At 45.1% G+C, this 24,702-nt stretch overlaps 2 protein-coding genes across 2 annotated transcripts in view; one reads left to right on the forward strand and one right to left on the reverse strand.

Annotated features, from left to right (window-relative positions):
* The window catches only part of dnajc28 (DnaJ (Hsp40) homolog, subfamily C, member 28), a 1,235,492-nt gene that overhangs the window by 325,426 nt on the left and 885,364 nt on the right, over window positions 1–24,702 (forward strand). The gene's annotated exons all lie outside the window — the stretch shown is intronic.
* LOC114641341 (olfactory receptor 24-like) lies at window positions 23,494–24,387 on the reverse strand. The gene has a single exon (XM_028790405.2). It carries the CDS (start codon window positions 24,385–24,387, stop codon window positions 23,494–23,496), a length of 894 nt encoding a protein of 297 aa, XP_028646238.2.

A 24,702-nucleotide genomic window follows, 5' to 3' on the forward strand; every position in this document is an offset into this window, starting at 1 on the left:
TCGTTGCTAGTGCTGTCCACCGTGTCCTCACATGTTTAATTATTAACAATATTGATTATTTAAATGATGTTAACATTTTACAAGGTTTACAAGGTGCTGTAATTAGTCATCTTTGAAGCACCTGGGGCCTCGTGTATAAACGGTGCGTACGCACAAAAATGTTGCATAAGAACGTTTCCACAATCAAATCGCGATGTATGAAACCTAAACTTGGCGGTAATTCCACTCCGAATCGAGGGCTGGCACTGTCACCCAATGCCTCTCCACTTCCACAAATCATTTCTAACAATAAAAGAGCTGCCACAGTCACCTTCTCCACTCTTTCTTTCTCTGTTACTCACGTGTGCCCCCAGATGTGCACATTGCCACTTGTAGATTTGAGAACACCCATTTTGGTTGTACTCTGAGTACCTTCCTAATCACTGTTTGTGTGCAGATCAGTGGTAGTGGCATCGATTCATTCCCAACAGTCTTACATGTGACCTGACTGTTTACTTACAATAAATGAAAGATGTTACCTTTGCTTAGTATCTGTAGCTGTTCTCTTCTTCTTTAATGTTCTTTGTCAAATCTGTTTGGTGATTTGATTTTGTTTACGGTCTTGATCTTGATCAGGATCCATGTGATGGTCTCAAAAGACTTTCCCTTGTGAGGGTAAAGGTTCAGCTTCTAATTTATTCCAGATGGAAAATATTTTTAATTTTCTCTGGCATGGCGCTCACATTCCACTCCTGTGACATTTTAAGTGAGATGTTGAGTTTTAGGATCGATTAGTATTTTTAAGTTTTAGTTACTGCGGTGGACTGGCGCCCTGCCCAGGGTTTGTTTCCTACCTTGCGCCTTGTGAACCCCAGGAACACAGTCGAATGCAACCTCCAGGACCCTGCTAAGGGTGTAGAGCTGGTCCACTGTTCCGCGACTAGGACGAAAACCACACTGTTCGTCCTGAATCTGAGGTTCGACTATCCGATGGACCCTCCTCTCCAGGACCCCTGAATAGACTTTTCCAGGGAGGCTGAGGAGTGTGATCCCTCTGTAGTTGGAACACACCCTCTAGTCCCCTTTCTTAAAGAGGGGGACCACCACCCCGGGCTGCCAATCCAGAGGCACTGTCCCCCGATATCCATGCGATGTTGCAGAGACGTGTCAACCAAGACAGTCCTACAACATCCAGAGCCTTGAGGAACTCCGGGCATATCTCATCCACCCCCAGGGTCCTGCCACTAAGGAGATTTTTGACCACCTCGGTGACCTCAGTCCCAGAGATGGGGGAGCCCACCTCCAAGTCCCCAGGCTCTGCTTCCTCATTGGAAGACATGTTAGTGGGATTGAGGAGATCTTCGAAGTACTCCCCCCACCGACCCACAATGTCCCGAGTCGAGGTCAGCAGTGCACCATCCTCACCAGTGTTGACACTGCACCGCTTTCCCATCTTGAGATGCTGGATGGTGGACCAGAATCTCCTCGAAGCCGTCCAGAAGCCGTTCTCCATGGCCTCCCCAAACTCCTCCCACGCCCGAGTTTTTGTCTCAGCAACCACCAAAGTCACATTCCACTTGGCCTGCTGGTACCTATTAGCCACCTCTGGAGTCCCACAGGACAAAAGGGTCCTGTAGGACTCCTTCTTCCGCATGACGGAATCCCTCACTGCCGGTGTCCACCAACGGGTTCGGTGATTGCCGCCACGACAGGCACCGACCAACTTACGGCCAAAGCTCCGGTCAGCCGCCTCAACAATAGAGGCACGGAACATGGCCCACTCGGACTCAATGTCTCCCACCTCCCTCGGGACGTGGTCGAAGTTCTGCCAGAGGTGGGGGGAGATGAAACTACTTCTGACAGGGACTCTGCCAGATGTTCCCAAAAGACCCTCACAATATGTTTGGATGACAGGCATCCTCCCCCACCATCGAAGCCAACTCACCACCAGGTGGTGATCAGTTGACAGCTCCGCCCCTCTCTTCACCCGAGTGTCCAAGACATGTGTCCGCAAGTCCGACGACACGACCACAAAGTCGATCATTGAACTGAGGCCTAGGGTGTCCTGGTGCCAAGTGCACATATGAACACCCCTATGCTTGAACATGGTGTTCGTTATGGACAATCCATGACGAGCACAAAAGTCCAATAACAAAACACCGCTCAGGTTCAGATCGGGGGGGCCATTCCTCCCAATCACGCCCTTCCAGGTCTCACTGTCATTGCCCACGTGAGCATTCAAGTCTCCCAGCAGAACGAGGGAGTCCCCAGACGGTGTGCCCTCTTACACCCCCTCCAGGGACTCCAAAAAGGGTGGGTACTCCGAACTGCTGTTCGGTGCATACGCACAAACAACAGTTAGGACCCGTCCCCCACCCGAAGGCGGAGGAGGCTACCCTCTCGTCCACTGGGGTAAACCCCAATGTACAGGCTCCAAGTCATGGGTATACCATAGTAGTATACCCACACCCGCTCGGCGCCTCTCAGCGGGGGCAACTCCAGAGTGGTAGAGAGTCCAGCCCCTCTCAAGGAGATTGGATCCAGAGCCCAAACTGTGCGTTGAGGTGAACCCGACTATATCTAGCCGGAACCTCGCGCACTAGCTCAGGCTCCTTCCCCTTCAGAGAGGTGACATTTCATGTCCCAAGAGCCAGCTTCTGTAGCCAAGGATCGGACCGGCAAGGTCCCTGCCTTCAGCCACCACCCGACTCACACTGCACCCGACCTCCTTGGCCCCTCCTACAGATGGTGAGCCCACCCGGGCTGTGCCTGACCGAGCCCCATGGGTGCAGGCTCGGCCACCAGGTGGTCACCATTGAGCCTCACCTCCAGACTATATAAATATAAAGAATTATTATCTATACATGTAAAAGTCTATACATTACTGACTCATCACTAATTCTCCCACTTTCCATGTAGGTGGGAAGCTGAAATTTCTCATGCTCATTCCTTGCAGTTTACTTATAAAAGTTAGGTATGTCAGTCAGTCAGTCAGTCAGTCATTACCCAACCCGTTATATCCTAACACAGGATCATGGGGGTCTGCTGGAGCCAATCCCAGCCAGCACAGGGCACAATGCAGGAACAAATCCTTGGGCAGGGTGCCAGCCCACTGAAGGGCACACACACACACCCAAGCACACACTAGGGACAATTTAGCATCACCAGCACATCTAACCTGCATGTCTCTGAACTGTGGGAGGAAACCCACACAGACACGGGGAGAACATGCAAACTCCACGGAGGGAGGACCTGGGAAGCAAACCCCTTACTGCGAGGCAGCAGCACTACCACTGCGCCACCGTGGGTTAGGTACGTTTCATATCCTATTGCAACACCCAAGAGGGGGAACCGGGTGTACCTCCTAAACTGTATATATAGATAGGGGAAACCCGTCCTCACTATTTCTGTGACTTCCAATATACGTAGGAAACCAAATTTCCCATGCTCATCCTTTACACTGTACTTACAAACGTTAAGTATGTGTCATTTCACGCCGTGCCCCTGATAAGGGCTGTTCGGTCCCTGTACAGCCGGTGTCAGAGCTTGATCCACATTGCCGGCAGTAAGTCGAACCCGTTTCCGGTGAGAGTTGGACTCCACCAGGGCTGCCATTTTGTCACCGATTCTGTTCATAACTTTTATGGACAGAATTTCTAGGCACAGCCAGGGCATTGAGGGGGTCCGGTTTGGTGGGCTCAGGATTGGGTCACTGCTTTTTGCAGATGATGTTGTCCTGTTTGTTTCTTCAGGCCGTGATCTTCAGCTCTCTCTGGATCGGTTCGCAGCTGAGTGTGAAGCAGCTGGGATGGGAATCAGCACCTCCAAATCCGAGACCATGGTCCTCAGCCGGAAAAGGGTTGGGAGCGAGATCCTGCCCCAAGTGGAGGATTTCAAGTATCTCGGGGTCTTGTTCACGAGTGAGGGATGAATGGAGCGGGACATCGACAGGCGGATCGGTGCGGCATCCGCAGTGATGCGGGCTCTGCATCGGTCTGTCGTGGCGAAAAAGGAGCTGAGCCGAAAGGCAAAGCTCTCAATTTACCAGTTGATCTAGCTGTGGGTAGTGACCGAAAGAATGAGATCACGAAAACAAGCAGCTGAAATGAGTTTCCTCCACAGGGTGTCTGGGCTTTCCCTTAAAGATAGGGTGAGAAGCTCAGTCATCCGGGAGGAGCTCAGAGTAGAGCCGCTGCTCCTCCGCAACAAGAGGAGCCAGATAAGGTGGCTTGGGCATCTGATCACGATGCCTCCTGGACGCCTCCCTGGTGAGGTGTTCCAGGCATGTCTTACCGGGAGGAGGCCCTGGGGAAGACCCAGGACACGGTGGAGGGACAATGTCTTTCGGCTGGCCTGGAAACACCTTGGGATTCCCCCGGAAGAGCTAGTAGAAGTGGCCACCAATCAGGTTAAAGCCATCAATCCATTTCTAAAGCTCTGAGTGTCCCCAGTGGCCTCAAGAATGGCGACTTGGAATTGTTCAAACAGTCATTGCATGCAAGGGTTATGTGACAAAGTCCTAAATCTCATGGCTTTAATAGACCTGCCATTGCTAGGTCCCAAACATTATGGTGCCCTGAAATGTGGGGACCATATGAAAAAGCCCCTTAAACTAAAGTCTGCATTATGAACTTTAATCAGAATGTCAGAATTTTTATTAATTTATGCTTTTAAACTTTATAGCAGACTGGAAAAATCAAACAAAAAGCTGTCTTTGTCTCATAGAGTATGGTGGGCACTGTATGTAGAATAACTGAATATGTAATGACAGCAATGACAATTCTAGTAGTTTAACATATCTTATCTAGCTTATGATGGAACAAGAGTTGGTTGTAGCACCAACTTGGATGATGAGATGGCAGGGACAAGCTTTAAACTATATAAATCCATCCATCCATCCATCCATCCATCCATCCATCCATCCATCCATCCATCCATCCATCCATTCTCTTCCACTTATCCGAAATCAGGACATGGGGGCAGCAGCTTGAGTAGACATGCCCAGACTTCCCTCTCCCTGGCCACTTCTACTAGCTCTTCCGGGGGAATCCCAAGGCGTTTCCAGGCCAGCCGAAAGACATTGTCCCTCCAGCGTGTCCTGGGTCTTCCCCAGGGCCTCCTCCCGGTTAGACGTGCCTGGAACACCTCACCAGGGAGGCGTCCAGGAGGCATCCTGATCAGATGCCCAATGATCTGACAGGGACAAGCTGACAGAGATGGGAGTAGACTCATACCTGGTGGCATGGATCGTGGACTATCTTAAAGACAGACCTCAGTATGTGCGTCTTGGGAACTGCAGGTCTGACATTGTTGTCAGCAGCACAGGAGCGCCGCATGGGACTGTACTTTCTCCGGTCCTGTTCAGCCTATATACATTGGACTTCCAATACAACTCGGAGTCCTGCCACGTGCAAAAGTTCGCTGATGACACTGCTATCATGGGCTGCATCAGGAGTGGGCAGGAGGAGGAGTATAGGAACCTAATCAATGACTTTGTTAAATGGTGCAACTGAAACCACCTACACCTGAACACCAGCAACACCAAGGAGCTGGTGGTGGATTTTAGGAGGACCAGGCCCCTCACGGACCCTGTGATCATCAGAGGTGACTGTGTGCAGAGGGTGCAGACCTATAAATACCTGGGAGTGCAGCTGGATGATAAACTGGACTGGACTGCCAATACTGATGCTCTGTGTAAGAAAGGACAGAGCCGGTTATACTACCTTAGAAGGCTGGCGTCCTTCAACATCTGCAATAAGATGCTGCAGATGTTCTACCAGACGGTTGTGGTGAGTGCCCTCATCTACGCGGTGGTGTGCTGGGGAGGCAGCATTAAGAAGAAAGACGCCTCACGCCTGGACAAACTGGTAAGGAAGGCAGGCTCTATTGTTGGCATGGAGCTGGACAGTTTGACATCTGTGGCAGAGCGACGGGCGCTGAGCAGCCTCCTGTCAATCGTGGAGAATCCACTGCATCCACCGAACAGGATCATCTCCAGACAGAGGAGCAGCTTCAGTGAGAGACTGCTGTCACCGTCCTGCTCCACTGACAGACTGAGAAGATCGTTCCTCCCCCAAACTATGCGACTCTTCAATTCCACCCGGGGGGGTAAACATTAACATTATACAAAGTTATTGTCTGTTTTTACCTGCATTATTATCACTCTTTAATTTAATATTGTTTTTTGTATTAGTAAGGTGCTGCTGGAGTATGTGAATTTCCCCTTGGGATTAATAAAGTATCTATCTATCTATCTATCTATCTATCTATCTATCTATCTATCTATCTATCTATCTATCTATCTATCTATCTATCTATCTATCTATCTATCTATCTATCTATCTATCTATCTATCTATCTGGTTTTGTATTGTCTGTTATTTATTTATAAAGATGAAACAATGGAATATTTGAAGTACAAATAGAAGAACAGCATGCTCATAATAGTAATAATAATAATAATGCAAACCCAACTCCAAATCTTAGACACAAGGCCCCATTCACACCATAGGTGAAGAAACTCCCCCCAAAATCAGGAAACAGTTCAAAAATAAAAGTTACTGCACCCATATATAGCCCGTCTAGATCCAACAACAAGAGGTCATCGTACATCAAAGCCCTAATAACCCCAGAGCCGAAGTTACACATCCTTTTAATTGCTTTGATTTTATTGCACTCCTTAGAAATTTGTGTGGGGTGTGCATAATAATAATAATAATAATTCATTACATTTATATAGTGCTTTTTCTCAGTACTCAAAGCGCTATCCACACAGGGAGGAACCGGGAAGCGAACCCACAATCTTCCACAGTCTCCTTACTGCAAAGCAGCAGCACTACCACTACGCCACCTGTGAGGACGATAGTGACACAGCAGACAACTTTAGGCTCATCTTAACAGAATATTATTTGCTACTTGCATATCATTAAAATGTTTGGTACTGCAAATATGCATGCATTACTCATGTAAAATTATGTAACATGACCTTAACAAAGGCTTCTTTGGGCCTTCGTAACACTTACAAAGCATCGGTAAAGTGTTTATTCTTCTCTGCAGTGTGACTTATGTGAACGCTGAAGTCGATAAACAATGTGAAAAACACCGATTTAAAAATTAAAAAGCAATTTCTTTATTCTTGGTGAGTTAAAAAGACTGCGGGACTGCCAAACCAGCTCAGTCAACTGATTTGGGTTCAGACAGACTAACTTAAAAGAAAAAATGCTCTCTCCTTTATCACCTAGCTTGTTCATTAGCCAAAGAGAGAATAGAAAAAAAATATAGCAGTTCATTTTGAGGTCATACATAAATTACGGTTACATCTTAATTGATGACATACAGGATTATAACAAAACAAAGAGCTGTTAGGCACTTGCATTCCTAAGGAATATGCCCTTCTCAGTATACACACACAAGACCAATTTAAGCAGTTTCTTATAGTTCATTACATTAGTTATAAAGAGATTACATTCTTCTAGTTTTAATATCTTCATTAGATTATATTGTTTGGTTAGATTAATAATCCTTATTTATTAATTCATAAGTGACGTGTTTTCTTATAATATTAAACAAGTGTACAGAAATGCTCACATTGATTTATAATATCACAGGGTGTTCTGTTAGTATCAAGAGGTCAGCATTTTCTCATAAAAGAACGCAAACCAGTCTCATATTCTGTGCACAAGCTTAATTCTTTTTCTACCTAAATGAAGAACAAATTCATATAGAAGTTATAAATCACATAGCTCTCTGATTAATACAAAATTGGTATTTGTGAGTTAAATACTTATAATCATCTGTGGTGGGCTGGCGCCCTTCCCGGGGTCTGCTTCCTGCCTTGCACCCTGTGTTGGCTGGGATTGGCTCCAGCAGACCCCCGTGACCCTGTAGTGAGGATACAGCAGGTTGGATAATGGATGGATGGATACTTATAATCATTACAGTTAATAATGTTTTTTCTTCTTTCTCACTTACTAACAAGACATCACTCTGGAGTGGTCTGAGGTGGCTTAGCAGAGACCTGTTTCTCTTGATATTTCATATTTAGTATTTGACCTGTGAATTCTTCATATTAACAAGTAATTTTATTACATGTCAATATGCTACACAGCACAGAGATGAATAACCCATCTACTGATCTTGTATAAACGTTATGAGGACCAAAAGAAGCCTTTGTTAGAGTCTTGGTACATAGGAGTGCGTGAGTAATAGATGCATTTCTGCAGTATCTAAAGTGTTACGAAATGTTTAAACAATTCTTAACATGAAGATTTAACAAAATGGCCTCCTCATTCTCTACATTCTCCGGTCTGTCAGTTCAGCTGTTAACAGCGGATAGGTTTGGTTGCTTGTGTTTTGTGGATGGATGATGAGTGTAGTGTGACTTAACAACCATTCTAACGGACAGATTGGGGACAAATGACGGTCTATGGGTAACCTGATGTGGCTTCCTGACCAAAAGACGGCAATTTATGAGGACTGTGTGTCAGAGATGATGGCGGGTGCTAACACCGGTGAACTGTCCCGTCTCCCTTTCTGCCTACTCCGTACACAATGCACTACCTGTATAATACCAGGGCTTACCTTTTACGGAGGTTTTCAGATGACTACTCCATTATTGGGTGTATTGATCATGGAGACAACAATAGGCTTCATGGCAATAACTCCTGGGAAAATTGGAAATTAAGGTCAAAGCTGTCTTATTTTCAGTTAAGACTACCAAATGACAACAAAAGATCGGAAGCATATTTCTCCAAGATCGGACAGTTAACTTTGTGAGCTGGAATGTTAAAGGCCTGAATCATGAATTAAAGAGAAAGAAAGTATTCTCTCACCTAACAGGTTTAAACGCTAAAATAGCATTTTTATAGGCGACGCACTTATTAAGTATGGATCAGTTTCAGCTGCACAAAGACTGGACTGGGCCAAATGTTGGACACACAAACTGTAATTGCCTTTACTTCACTATTGGCACGTAGACTTGCTCAACTGGAAGAGTCCTAAGGTTGGATTTTTACTTCGCGCAACGCGGACGCTCCTGCTATGCAAGCGTTGTACTGTTTATACTTGCGCTCGTACTTTACGTAAATCTGGAGGAATCCACCAGGTGGCAGTGTTAGATCTCATCACGGTGAAAACAGGTTCGGCTTCGCTGTGTTGTGAATTGTCTGGAGCACCCATTAAACTCTGATGACACCTTACCGCAATATCTCTGAAGAGGATGCTTAATGATTAAATCCATCAGTCCAGGGATTAGTCCATTTCAGCAAGCATTGGGCACGAGGCTGAAACAATCCCTGGACGAGGTATCAGCTCATCGCAAGGTGAATACAAGCACACACATACACACTGGCGTCATTTTAGTGTCACCAAATCTGCATATTTTTGGAAGGAAACCGGAGCACAGTGAGGAAACCCAGCAGGAAAACATGAAAACTCCAGGCAGGGAATATCAGTGAGGTGACTCCCTGCGAGACAGCAGCGCTAATGCTCCGCCACCGTGTCACCCCCATGTATGTCATTATTAACAGTATTCATTATTTAAACGAACTTACTGACTTATCTGTAAAATGTAACAAACATACAAAGATTGTAAATGTGCAGATAGTTGGAATATCATACATTTAATGTGCTTAGTGTGGCGATCTATTGCTGGCGATTCGCTGCTGTCAGTACCAGAGGAAGCCCTAGAAAAAAAGATGGCACAGAAGACGGAATGTGAGACTTATCGTGTCATTACGATCGGGAATATGCGACGCTTGATTATAAGAGCACCACGAATGCATCTGTATGTCTGCATTTTGCTTCACAATTTCGAACCGTTCATCAAACATCAAAGCGCGCGCGTCGATCTCGTAGGATCCGCCAAGCGGCTTTCTGTCACATGTAGATAGTAACCAGAGACTCTGACGTCACATTCCAACTTTTAGCACACTGCGCCCCCCGACTTTTTACTGGTACTGCAACTCGCGCACGCATCGCGTTAGTTTCTGAGGACCTGCTCAGAGGACGCATCAAATGAACGCTGGGAACGCGTGGCAGACATGATGCGGGCGCGTACACGTTCTGAGTGTGAAGTATAAATGAACCCGAACTCTCCTACTCTAAGTCAGTGGGTAACTGATGTTATCTACTATTTGAAACTGGAAAAAATCAAATTTGCACTTATCTGGAGGATCTGTGCAGACGTTTTTCAAAACCTGGCAGGATCTAATCAATAACATTTTAGAATAAGCATTTAAATTGAGGAAGCAGGTTCTCTCTCATCTGTTACTCCATTTACCTTTATTCATTTATTAATTTACCGATGTACTCATTCTTTACTAGCTTAAAGTTTTACCCTGCTGGCCTAGCTCTCTTTCTCAGGGGTGGAGGTCAATTTGTTTCTAACCTTTTTTTTTTTTTTTTTGTAAAATTTGAGTTATTTGTATGAAATGTTTTTTTGATTTTTAATAAAATCCAAATAAATAATTAAATAAATAATGGAGATGAGTCGCCGTACAGGAAGCTGGTGGAGTACTTTGTCTTGTAGTGCAAGGAGAACCACCTGCAGCTTAGTATCAAGAAGACAAAAGAGTTGGCAGTGGACGTCCAGGGTGGTGAAGATGCTCCTGAGAGAAGCAGTCATCCAGGGTGAGGAAATGAAGGTGCTGCAGGGCTATAAATACCTGGTGGGGGCGAAGGGGGGTCCATATGAACAGCAAGCTGGACAGGTCTGACAACACAATGGTGCTGGCTGTACAAGAAGGGCCAGAGTAGACTGTCCTTCCTAAAGGAGACTCTGGTCTTTGGAGTTATGCAGCCATCTGCTGGAGATATTTTACCAGTCAGTTGTAGCCAATGTGGCACAGTGGGTAGCTACAGGAGGGTACTACAGGAGGGTAGCTACAGGAGGGGAAGGGGATAAGTTGAATTGCTCATGATGGCGTTCACTTTTGCCAGCCTCCTCTTTTCCACCACAACCTCCAGAGTGTCCACAATCAGTTAGTCCTGTGATGGAGTTGGCCTTACTGATAAGTCTGTTCAGGGTGTTTTGCATCAACAGAGGACCACAATGTAGAACAACACATTGGCTACATCCATCCATTATCCAACCCGCTTTATCCTAACTACAGGGTCACGGGGGTCTGCTGGAGTCAATCCCAGCCAACAACAAACCCCGGGCAGGGCGCCAGCCCACTGCAGGGCACACAAACACACACACACACACCAAGCACACACACTAGGGCCAATTTAGAATTGCCAATCCACCTAACCTGCATGTCTTTGAACTATGAGTTGAAACTGGAGCACCCGGAGGAAACCCATGCAGACACGGGGAGAACATGCAAACTCCACACAAGGAAGACCCGTGAATAATATAATAATAATCGGATTCAGCGGGTTGGATAATGGATGGATGGATAACATTTATTTGTATAGCACATTTTCATACAAAAAAGTAGCTCAAAGTGCTGGAAGCGAACCCGGGTCTCCTAACTGCGAGGCAGCATCGCTACCCACTGCACCACCGTGCCACCACCTTAATTTCATTTTAGCTTTTAATTTTAATTTTCAATTTAGTTAAACCTGTCCTCAGAGATTTGGCAATTTAGTAAAGAAGTAGGAAAAAGGGGACAAAATGGCTTAACGGATAATAAAAATAATACATTTTACTTATATAGCGCCTTTCCCATGCTCAAGGCACTTTACAGAGTTTAAGAAAGAACGGCAGGGTATACAGTACATAGCATTGTACTAAACCATCCATTCATCATCCAACCCGCTATATCCTAACGACAGGGTCACGGGGGTCTGCTGGAGCCTATCCCAGCCAACACAGGGCTCAAGACAGGAAACAAACCCCGGGCAGGGCGCCAGCCCACAACAGGGCACACACACACACCAAGCACACACTAGGAACAATTTAGAATCACCAATGCACCTAACCTGCATGTCTTTGGACTGTGAAACTCACGCAGACACGGGGAGAACATGCATGCTCCATGCAGGGAGGACCCGGGAAGCAAACCTCCTAACTGGGAGGCAGCAGCACTACCTACTGCGCCACCGTACCGCCCAGTACTAAACCAGAAAAATAAATAGAAAAGAATAAGATAGCAAATTCAGAGAAAAGCCTAACAGACAACATAATTGATGGTCTGCACACACACACACACACACACAGGTTACATGAGCATCTTGACAGAGAAGTAAACTGAGAGAAGGGTAATAAAGTCAAGTAGAGCTAAAAGCCTTCCTGAACAGATGAGTTTGGAGTTGTTTTTTAAAAGAATTCATGGAGTCAGCTGACCTGATTAATTTCGGTAGGTCATTCCAGAGTCTGGGCGCTATACAGCTGAAGGCCCTGCTGTCACCCATGGAGTGTAGATTAGTGTGGGGTACAACAAGATTACCAGAATCAGAGGACCTTAGTGGACGGGCAGGCACATAGTGATGGAGAAGGTCACTAATGTAATCCGGTGTGAGGCCATTTAAGGCTTTGTAGGTTATTAGTAGGATTTGATATTCGATTCTGTAAGACACAGGGAGCCAGTGGAGATGGAGCAGGATGGCTGTGATGTGCTCACTGCTGCTGGTTCGAGTAAGGACTCTTGCAGCTGAGTTTTGAATAAGCTGGAGCTGTGATATAAGATTAGAAGGGGCACCTGCCAGTAGGGAATTACAATAATCGATGTGGGATGTGATGTGAAAGCAGGGACAAGTTTCTCAGCATTAGAGAAGGAGAGGAAGGAGTGAACACGGGATATGTTACGGAGGTGAAAGTAAGAAAGTTTCTTAATGTGATTTATGTGGGCGGAATAAGAGAGGGAGGAATCAAAAATGACACCAAGATTCTTTGCAGTAGAGGCAGGTCTGATGAGATCACCGCCAAGATGGACTGGGAAGGAGCTCATTTTATTAAGTTGCATTTTAGTCCCAATTAGCAGGAGGTCAGTTTTATTGCAATTTAATTTTAAAGAGTTCTGCTCCATCCAGGTTTTAATTTCATTGAGGCAGGTCGTGAGCTGAGAGAGCTCTGATGAAGTTCCACTTTTAACATTGAAGTAGAGTTGAGTATCATCTGCATAAAAATGATAACCCAGTCCATAGCTACGTATAATATGGCCAAGGGGAAGCATATAAATACAGAAGAGAAGAGGGCAGAGGACAGAGCCCTGTGGTATGACTGGTGCTAAGCTGGATCTGCTCTTGCCAAGACTAACAAACTCTTGCCTATCACTCAGATAGGACTTGAACCACTGGAGGAAAGTGCCAGAGATACCCAGCATGTTCTCCATTCTGGACAGTAGACTGTCATGTCTGACCTGAGTGTCAAATGCTGCACTGAGGTCTAACAGAATTAATATGCTGGTTTGTCCAGAGTCTGCTGCCATAAGCAAATCATTGGTTACCCGTAGCAGAGCAGTTTCACAGCTGTGCTGTGCTCTGAGACCCGACTGAAAGGGTTCCATCAAATTATTAGAGGTCAAGTTATTGGTGAGTTGGGAAGCTACAACACGCTCAAGAACTTTTGACAGAAAAGATAAGTGTGAAATAGGCCGAAAGTTGTTAAGATTGTCAGCATCAAGGCCAGACTTTTTTAACATCGGGGTTACAGAAGCAATTTTAAAAGTGAGCAGCACAGAGCCAGTGTCCAGGGATGAGTTTATTATTGTTGTAACAGTCGGGATTATGGCATGAAGGCAGGATTTAAGTAGTGTGGTGGGGATGGGGTCCAGTACACAAGTTATCGGCCTCATCTTATAAAGCAGGTTATTAACAAACGCAGATGTGACTGGTGAGAACTTAGAGAAGGAGCTGGATGGAGTGGGAAAACAGGGAGAGATATAAACAGATGATGTATTTATGTTAGTTGAATTATTTACATCTTTAATTTTGTTACGGAAAAAGTGGAGGAATTCCTCACAGACTTCAGTAGAAGGGGTAGTTGGGCCAGTTTTGTATTTGTAATTCATGTACACCACTTTGCCGAGATCGGTGTTCACTTTGGCATTAAAGAGTCTTTTTCTGTTGATTACGGTCAAAAAAGCCAATGTGCGTCAATGCTGTACAATAATGAATTTGTGAAAACGTCAAGTGGGGTGCATACTTTTCAAAGGCACTGTATGTTGTATTGTCTGTCAGACTTCTCCGCAAAGAAATGTAAAGACTCTAAAACGAATTATTTCTACGAGGGATGTTCAAAACGTTTCTGCACGTTCATATTTTTCGTTGGAAACGGTGAAGGCGGGAGGGAGGGTGGAGTAGTAATTGGGCATTTAAACGGTTGGTATGACGCGGGGAAAATTGCATCGCAAACGAAGGTGGCTATGTAGTGATGTCATTTGTTTTTGAAATCCTCAATAAATAGAGTTAAAGAAAAAAGTGCGGAAACGTTTTGAGCGTCCCTCGTAGAAATAATTCGTCTTTACATTTCTTTGCGTAGAAGTGTGTAAGTGCTGCCACGGACATCTTCTCCACTTTCAGTTCCTCACTTTTGTTCCCAAAAATCCATGTTGCTACAATACGTGTGGCGATTACTTTGATTTGATAGAGTTTGTCAGTCCCTGAGAGGGGATTGTCTTTTCGCATGACTTTTGGGGGTCAGAGTGCAGGGTCAGCCATTGTACAGCACCCCCGGAGCAATTTTCAGATGAATGGCCCAAAGGAGTAGGATCCCTTCTGGTAGTAACAGGATTTGAACCCATGGCCTTTCTGATCCTGAGCCCCAGAAGCCCCCACTCTGCCCTTATAAAGCAATAAAAGAAAATCTTTTGCGTCAAGTGCAGTGCATTACTGATCTCTGTTGACACCCGTGTCAGAGGTATCTGCAACAAATCACTCCAACCTGTCTTAAAAAGACTCGCGCCCTATTTCAATTCCTTTTGCTTTAAAATAAATGAGAGACATTACCTTTTTGTGCAGTAACTTTAGCTGTGCTCTTCTTCTTTACTCCTCTTTCTCAAATCTCTAATCCTGCACTCACTCATGCCGGTGCTCGGTGATTTGATTTTGTTTACGGTCTTGATGTTTAAAAACTTGGGAACCCATGTGATGGTCTCAAAAGATCCTGGGACCCTTGTGTGGGAGAAGACTCAGCCTCTAATTTATTCCAGATGGAAAATGCTTTTTTGTTTTCTTTGCCATGGCGCTCACATTCCCTATTGTGCCCTTCTAGTGACAGACCCTCAGAGACGTTAGCTATCAGGATTAATTAAAGCTTTTGGTTTTAGTCGTCTGCTTCCCTGCGTCGGGGGTTACGGCCGATCAGTAATGCTGCTGTCCCAGCTGAGTGGACATGACATCCTCAACGAAGGGAAACAAGCTTAGTTTTTGATTGACTTCTTCTGCATTTGACTTTTATGAGTGCTTGTTTATCTTTCAAGAAAGCCTTTAAAGCGTAGTTGCATTTTATTACACCGACATCCTTTATTTATTGACAGCATTATAAACCCCTTATTGATTTCCTCTAATATAGCAACTTTTTGGCACTGAGGGGTCAATTGCAGTGTGCATTCGGCACAGGACCATCCAAAGACGATCTCAACTTATTACACATCCACACTAACAAGATAAGACTGTCTGTGGGGTTAGCAGTGTCACAATGAGCACTCGACCCTTGAAGACGAGTGTGCATATTGGAGATGATGAAGGAGAAAAACGTTGTGTATGAATTTAAACCCAGCAGAGCTCACCAGCTCAGTAGTGTGATGAATATCATTTAAAGAATTCCCATTGTGGGCGCCCCAAACACCAGAACACGAACACGCAAAGAGTCCCGGGTTCAGATAATGGAAGGTTTATTCCACACTAAACCTCCACAAAGTTGCAGAAGCACAAATGCAGGTTTTCTTTCTCTGTCCACAATACTGACTTCTCTGCCCTCCTCCATTTGAGTGTTGCTCCACGTCATCCCAGCTCCGACTTGCCTAAATAAGGAAGTGCGCTCCTTTTTATTACGGACCCAGCGGTACTTCCGGTGCCACGGCTACTGCCCAATGGAAGTGTTTCCGGGTCATACGGAAGTCCCATTTATTAGCGCCACCTTGAGGCACCCACAGACCCCAACAGGCCACTCCCCAGCATTCCCTACTGGCTCTGTTCTGGGCACCGATATCCACCTAGTTGTCCTGGGGGAATAAAGAGTCCCCAGCAACATCTTCCGGTGGGCTGTCTGTCCACCTAACCTCCGGCCATTACTTCTGGGTCTGGCTCCTTCCTCTCTCCTGGTCCTGTGCTGATGACACACAGCTGTATTTATCAATAGCGCCTGATAACCCCAACTCTCTTGATTCACTCACCCCCAATGTCTTACTTGTGTTTCTGAATGAATGTGTTGTAATTTTCTCAAACCAAATAAAGAGAAAACAGAAATCTTTAGTGAGGTTATTAGAAATAAACTTGATCCATTAGGATTAAAAGTCAAGACGGAGGTAAAGAATTTAGGGGTAATTATTGACTTTGATCTAAGGGCGGCACGGTGGCACAGTGGGTAGCGCTGCTGCTTCACAGTTAGGAAACCCGGGTTTGCTTCCCGGGTCCTCCCTGCGTGGAGTTTGCATGTTCTCCCCGTGTCTGCGTGCGTTTCCTCCCACAGTCCAAAGACATGCAGGTTAGGTGCATTGGCGATTCTAAATTGTCCTTGGTGTGTGTGTGCATGCCCTGCGGTGGGCTGGCGCCCTGCCTGGAGTTTGTTTCCTGTGTTGGCTGAGATTGGCTCCAGCAGACCCCCGTGGCCCTGTGGTTGGGATATAGTGGGTTGGATAATGGATGGATGGATATTAATCAGATCTCTAGGGCAGCATTTTTTCACTTAAGAAATATAGCAATAGTCAGACCTCTTATAACATTGCAAGATGCTGAGAAATTAGCTCAGGCTTTTGTTTTCAGTCGGCTAGATTACTGTAACGCACTCCTCTCAGGACCACCCAAAAAAGACATCAATCGATTGCAACGAGTGCAGAATGCAGCTTCTAGAATCTTAACTTGGAAAAGAAAATCAGAACACATCACGCCAGTCTGAGCGTCACTACATTGGTTACCAGTGCCATTTAGAATTGACTGTTAAAATACTGCTGATGGTTTACAAAGCCTTCAATAAACTCACTCCATCCTATATTTCAGAATGCCCCTCACCTTACACTCCAAATGGTACCCTTAGATATTCAAATGAGGGTCTGCTTAGAATTCCAAGCGCTAACCTTAAAAGAAGTGGTGAGGCGGGTGACCTTCTGCTGCTAGTTTTATTCAACAAGTAAGACCAGGGGGTGGGTGCTCTCACCTGATCCTTTACCCTGCCTCTCGATGACATCACCACCGGTCCACCCACTGCTGACATCACTTCCGGCAACCTCTGATGATGTCATTTCCAGTACCCAGAATCCATCTTACCGCCACATCGGTTCCTGTTCCGGCCACCCTGACTCCACCTCTTCCTTTTTTCTCACCATATTTAAGACCAGCATACCACCTGGTAGTCAGTTCCGCTTCTGTAGAGACATGTTTCTTTTATTTGGCTGATTTTTCAGTATGCGCGGTGGCCATCCCCAAACTTTTTTCTGTCGGCTGCCTAATTTTTTTTATCACACCATGTTCCTTTGACCTTCGATTCAACTAGACTAACGGCAGAGTGCTGCACTGTGCGTGTTCGAACTTCCCATACGCCATCACAAACACGTTGTATTGCGTCATCTTCAATCTGTTTGCGTTTACCGCGTAATTTTCAAACTTACTTTATTTTTGATTTACTCTCATTGCATTTGTTCTAATTTGGACTGACGTATGCTGCGATTTCATTGAAAATAATATGGATGCATATAAATTTTGAATTGTAAGGATTACCTTATACTTATTCTTTTAAACATTTTTTATTCTTCAATATTGATAACATTCTTAGTAAAGTGTGAATTGACAGGTGCAAGCTTCTCCCTTGCTGCCACCCCTTTACGTACTTTGTTGATATCACTGTAGGCGTCTACAAGTGTGATGGTACATTTTACACAACGTGGATTATCCAGAGATTGTGCTGTAGTGCGTAGTTTGATTCGGCTTTCTTTAAAAATATTGCACAGCATCTACCTGTATTATAGATTTATAATTAACTGTGTACAAAAGGAATAGCTGACAAGTAACTAAATAATCAGGGACACAACAAGCAGCTATTTCATCAGCTTTTCTGTATTATATACTACTAGCCAACCCACGGCGTAGCATACTCCACAGAATTATGTATTGATGGGTGACCACTTCCTGAACGACACAGTTGTCAGTACTTGTAGTCACAGTTGAGAAACACTTTTTTAATGTCTTTTAAGCACAGGGGAAACAATGAACATGTGAAACATCTGTAATGTAATAAGCCACCAAGAAAAGTAAAATTGCAACAATGCTATCTACAAAAGTGAAAACAAATTCGAGCCCCGTGTATTTTTTAACTGCCTTGTGGGGCTGTAGTAGTGTTGCTGCTTTGCGGTAAGGAGACTCTGGAAGATTGTGTGTTCGCTTCCCGGTTCCTCCCTGTGTGGATAGCGCTTTGAATACTGAGAACACCGGTACAGTAATCCCTCACCTATCGCGGGGGGTTACGTTCCAGAGCCCCCCGCGATAGGTGAAAATCCGCGAAGTAGCGACCTATATTTATTTTATTATTTATACATATTTTAAGGCTTTATAAACCCTTCCCACACTCTTATAAACCTTTCTCACTCTCTTGTTAACCTTTCCCACGCTCTCATAAACACTTCCTATGCTCTTAAACACTTTCTACATTCTTAAACACCTCAGACCAACATTGCACACTGCACGCAGCGATCAGACGTCAATGTGTCTGCACTCGCTTTGTGAAGGGGGGCAGCTGAACTCACGCTGAGCAGAATTGGACTTTGTGCTGCTTCTGCCAAAATGCCTGCTTGTCGCTCTACGCGTTCGGAAGGAGGAGTGTGTGTGTGTGTATGGGTGTGTGAGAGCTGAACGCACCTTCGCTCAAACCCCCCCTCCCCGTTGCCGCAGTACGCTCCTGCCACTTCGCATTGTCAAGGGGGTGGGGAGCTGAATGAACGCTAAGGAGAAGTGGACTTTGTGCTGGCTTTGTGCTGCTTGTTGCTCTGCCTGTCAATAATTTAAAAGCCTGTACATCACCAATTTTCCTGTCTCACTGTCTTGTCTTGCGTGAAGTTAAAATGTTTTATAATAGTGAGATGTTACTCATATCCTCAGTCCAACATCCACATATCATATGTGTTAACAAAGTGTGTTTTATAAGTTTACATGTGTTTAAAGCATGTGGGATGGGTATTTTAAGGCTTAAACTATAAAAATGTTTATTTATATGGTCTTTCTATATCGCGGATTTTCTCCTGTTGCTGATGGGTCTGGAACATAACTTCTGCGATAGGCGGGCAATCACTTGTATTTAAAAACCCGCGAAGTCGTGAATCCGCGAAAAGTGAACCACGAAGTAGCGAGGGATTACTGTATATCAATGTAACGGAGTATTATTATTCCTATGTGTCCAGCGCGCTCTCTCATGCAAGCGCGCGTCTGTCTGTCTGTGTGTGTGTGTGTGTGTGTGTGTCACACGCTCTCGCTCTCTCGCTGCACGTGGTCCTGTAGGCAAACGCCGCAAAAATAATATATTGATAGCTGAACACTTCCGGAAAGACACCGTTGTCTAAAAGGAGAGAAAAAAATGAACATTTGCAAAATCCGTAACGGTGCTTTCAGTAAGTACAATGCACACGTGTTTAATTTGTCGGCCAGTTTTTGCCAGCCGACCGCCGTCGCACGGTCATTCAGCGATTCAGTTTCGCTACAAACATGCCTCTTCTTACCTGGTCCTCCCCCCGTCCACCTTCGTTCTCTAAGCTTACACACCCCCTGGTCATGTGCCCGCTCGCAAGAGCAACTCACGGAGTCCCGGCCACCAACTTTAAGACCATTGGATGAAGCAGGTGAGACGCTAATGAAACAGAGGCACAGGGCTTATTGATTTTTAAAGACTGCTTCCTTCAGTGTTTTGAGAGGGAAACATACAATTGTCCGTGACTTACAATTGGAGGACCGCCGACGCTAATGAAACACAGGCACAGGGCGTATTGGTTTTTAAAGACTGCTTACTTCATTGTGTTTTAACCTCAGTTGTAAAGGATTGTTTTAAGGATCCCATGGGATACCCCTCGCAAACTGTTTTACACGCTGCATATGGCGATTCACCTCCGCGAGAAACAAGCCTCTATGAACAGTCAACGCGGCTCGAAGGTGCATGTGGCCTCTACGACAGACAAATATAAATGACGCCGTTTTTTCTGTGTCGTACCACGTCCGAGTTGGTGGGCGTGGCTCTGCGAGTTGTCGTCGCATCCAATGGTCTTTGAGTTGGTGGGCGTGGCTCCTTCCTGCATGCTCCATGGGTGTCTTACTTGTCGGCGGCTTAGTGAATCCACGCCCCTTCTGGCGTGCTTTCCATGGTTGGCTACTTGTCTTCTGGCTTAGTGAATTATATATATAGATATAATAAAACTGTTTGTCTGTGTGTTTGTGTGTGTGTCTAGTTCCTCTGCGTAATCTGATTGGTCAGTTTCGGCTTTAGTGTGATTGGTCAGTATGGCTTTGGTGATGCGATCAGCAGAGCAAGTGTAAAGTGTGAGGCACTCAAGGAGGAGACACAGCATAGGAGGAACGCTGAGAGTCGCCTTCATAGAGAGAAAGGAGTGCTGAAAATAATGACAGAGTCTGAGAAGCGGGCTTTACGGGACAGAGGAAGAGGTTCAGACACACTTGAAAATGGAGGAAAGGCACTGAAGGTACAAATAAAATATATTTAGTTTATGCTCCTGCCTGTGTAGCTAGTTATACAGTATATGACACTTAAAAACAGTCGAACAAAAGGAGGCAGTTATGCTTATGATGCAGTTCTACTAATTTGTAAGTAATTCCCATTAAGTTATTACCTTTGCTTTTTCCTTTTTCATTCTATTCATTCTTGATTTACCGATTTCCTACTAATGGTGTCTAATTCAATAAAGCAATGATGCAAAAATTAGATTCCAGATCTAGTGGTTAAAATAAAATGCACATGTAATGCTTTGCTACTAAATTTAGTGTCTTAAAATGAATGCTACTGATATGGGAAGTTTGAGGCCTTTTCGTAAACCTAGATGTGAATAATATTTACATATTGCCAACTGTGGAGTTCTTATGATAGCAATGGCGTCAGCGACTCTAGGAAACTGGGTTTGAGCCGGAGAAAGCGAAGCAGGGAGTTGCAGCAGATTTTGCTCTGAGGAGAAGCGAGGATGAGTTGGAGGTGGACATTGAGATCCATAGTTTTGGTGATTGCCCATCGGGTGGGGATGTGATGGTTGGGTTGAAGTCGGTACCAAGTTAGGATAGACCCTCTTTTTCCAGGTGGCTTGGGCGCCCTCCAGTCTGTGGGTAAGGACATTGTTCCAGTCTGGGGAGTCATATCCTTGGAGGGCCCGCATGTCAGTCAACAGTACCCTGACTACTGCTAGGTACCAGGATGAAATCCTCAGAGCCATTGCCATACCTTTTACTGGTGCAGTGGGCCTTGGGTTCCTCCTGGTGCAGGACAATGCCAGGTCTCATGTGGCCAGAGTGTGTAGGCAGTTCCTGGATAATGACGGCATTGATGCCATTAACTGACCCGCGCCTTCCCCAGACCTGAATCCAACTGAGAACCTCTGGGATGTTATGTATCGGTACATCTGACACAACCAAGTAATGCCACAGACAGTCCTGGAGTTCACTGATGCTTTGATCCAGGTCTGGGAGGAGATCCCCCAGGACACCATCTGCTGTCTCATCAGGAGCAGGCCCAGACATTGTTGGGAGTGCAGACATATGTGTGGTGGCTGTACACACCATTGAGCCACCTTATGAGTTGCCGTGATGTTGGATCAGCCTAGGATTTCAATTTTTGAGTTTGATTTTCGGTGTGATGTTAAATCAGCCCTCAGATGTGATTTTGGTTTCCATTGACTGTTGTTACATCATTTTGTTCTCAACGAGTTACACAGACCAAGTACTCAGTAAAGATTTAACACCTGCTTATTTCATTCATTGAGATCCAATGTGTGACTTAAATGTTCCCTTCATTGTTTTGAGTAGTGTAGGTAAATTATAGAAAATTGGTAAGTGAAGAGATAGTAATAATTAAAAAATATAGTAATAAATAAATACATAAAAACAACAAATAATAATAAAGTAACAAATAAGCTACTAGGCTGCTAGGCAGATCCACTGTAAGGCTAGGAGGCAGCATAGAGTTCAGAGTAGATGTTGTTACAGAACCTGGCAGTGCTTGTTCAGATGCTACAGTACCTTCTGCCACATGGAAGTGGCATCAAAGAGACCATGAGAGGGATGGGAGAGGTCCTCTAAAGATGTCTTTAATGGAGGACAAAGGGGTGCCAAATGATCATTTTCTGCCGTGTATACTACCTCACCATCAGAGATACTGCAGTTCCCAAACCAGAAGGTGATGCAGCTGATCAGAACGTTCTTGATGGTGCCCCTGTAGAATGTGATGAGGATGGAGGAAGCAGTGTTGATCTTTTCTGCTGGGTCCACTATTCACTGAAGGACCTTACGTTCAGAGACACCTCACCTCCCACAACTAGAAGGTGAGACAGCCGATCAGAAAGTTCTTCATGGTGCCCCTGTAGAACTGGTGAGAACGAGGGGAGTCAGTGTTGATCTTTTCTGCCGTTCCCACCATCCACTGAAGGATCTTACGGTCAGAGACACCACAGTTCCCAAAACCAGAAGGTGATACAGCCAATCAGAACGTGCTTGATGGTGTCCCTGTAGAATGTGGTGAGAATGGAGGAAGCAGTGTTGATCTTTTCTGCTGTACACACCATCCACTGAAGGACCTTACAGTCAGAGACACTGCACTTCCCAAAACTAGAAGGTGATGCAGTCGATCAGAACGTTCTTCATGGTGTCCCTGTAGAACTGGTGAGAACAAGGGGAGGCAGTGTTGATCTTTTCTGCTGTGTGCACTATCCACTGAAGAACCTTAAGTTCAGAGACACCGCTCTTCCCAAAACCAGACAGTGATGAAACCGATCAGAACGTTCTTGATGGTGCCTCTGTAGAAGGTGGTGAGAATGGAGGAGGCAGTGTTGATGTTTTCTGCTTTTCGCACTATCCATTGAAGGAACTTACTATCAGAGACACTGCAGTTCCCAGAACCAGACAGTGATGCAGCTGGTAAGGATGCTCTCAATGGTGCCCCTGTAGAATGTTAATCATGTTACAGACCACCATGTGCTTACTTAGTTATGGAGTCTTGATGGAAATGTGTGTGTTACCAGCTAGTTCCCTGCTTAGTAGAACTTTGTTAACTCATCTAAATGTTTCGTCCACATCTGCTCCTCTCTTTAATTTTTAAATGCATCGATCAGGTGTACTTACTCATTCTCTGCTTCTAAATTAAAAACTTTTAACCCAATCATTTCCTAACATGTAAAAAATACAAGGAAGTGTACGTCATCATGCTTGGCTGATCTCATTAATGGCTGTCGGGGTTTACTCTCTTCCCTGCCCACATCCTGTAAAGGATGCTTTTGATCTCCTTGTTCCTGAAGCTGTAGATGATAGGATTCAACATGGGGGGCACCAGAATGGCTATGATGACCAGCACATTGTAAGCTTCAGCAGAGATCTGCACTCCAAATCCTGGCAATATATAAGAAATCATCCGTGGCACATAGAAGAGACTGACAACCAGAAGGTGGGTGAACATTGTGCTGAAGGCTTTCCTCTTCCCATCTGCCGAAGAGATCTTCAGGGCAGCCACCACAATTCTGACATAGGATAGAAGACAAATTCCTAAACCTCCTATACTAGTGATCATTGTGGTGCTGGACAAAAGAGTAAGGTACTTGGGGTCCTTAGTACAAGAAATTTGAACCATAGTAACAAAATCGCAGAAACAGTAAGGCAGGACGTTAGTGCGGCAAAATGAAAGCTCTGCCGAAAAAAACATGTAGGGGATGAGGGTGGCAGCAGCGAGAACATTCACTAGGAAGATGCTGAGACCCGCCATCTTATTTGTAACAAGGGAAGGGTATCTCAGGGGGTACACAACAGCTACATAACGATCACATGCCATAACAGATAACAGAAGGCCTTCCGTAATCCCAAGATGGTGCACCACTGACAGCTGAAGCAAACAGGGCCCATAAGGGACTTTGGTGGATCTGGACATCAGGACGGTCAGCATTGGAGGGATGAGGTTGCTGCTGTTCACCACATCAATCACCGCCAGGTAGAAAATGTAGAAAAACATGGGGTTGCGGAGATGAGGGTTTATGATTATGACCACAATTACCAGCAGATTTCCAAAGAGCGTTCCCAGGTAGATGAGGACAAGTGCGCCGATGGTAAAGGTCATCATGTCCATTTCGATTGTGCACTGCAGAACAAACTCTGTGGTGTTTGGCATCATTAGAGGATCATCTGTTTACCTAGAATGAAAATAAATAATGAAAAGAGGAAGAATCAGTTTGGTTTTGGTAGTCATCTGCTGTCGTGAGGGTCACCAGACGTCCCGTATTTCCTGGCCAATTCTGATTTTTGAAAGTCATTGTAAACTTGAGTCACAATATCAAAGTTCATCTATAGGGTAGTGTGTAAGTGTGTTGGAGCAAACATTTTTCAATATAGTAAAAACAACCAATCATATCATTTTTTATTCAAAGCAGACTATATCAGACCA

This window comes from Erpetoichthys calabaricus, chromosome 4 (genome assembly GCF_900747795.2).
Source record: "Erpetoichthys calabaricus chromosome 4, fErpCal1.3, whole genome shotgun sequence".
NCBI lineage: Eukaryota > Metazoa > Chordata > Cladistia > Polypteriformes > Polypteridae > Erpetoichthys > Erpetoichthys calabaricus.

Bases quoted from the DNA above. Each gene is read 5' to 3' on its own strand.
- LOC114641341 (XM_028790405.2), bottom strand. From the start codon at position 24,387: ATGGACATGATGACCTTTACCATCGGCGCACTTGTCCTCATCTACCTG.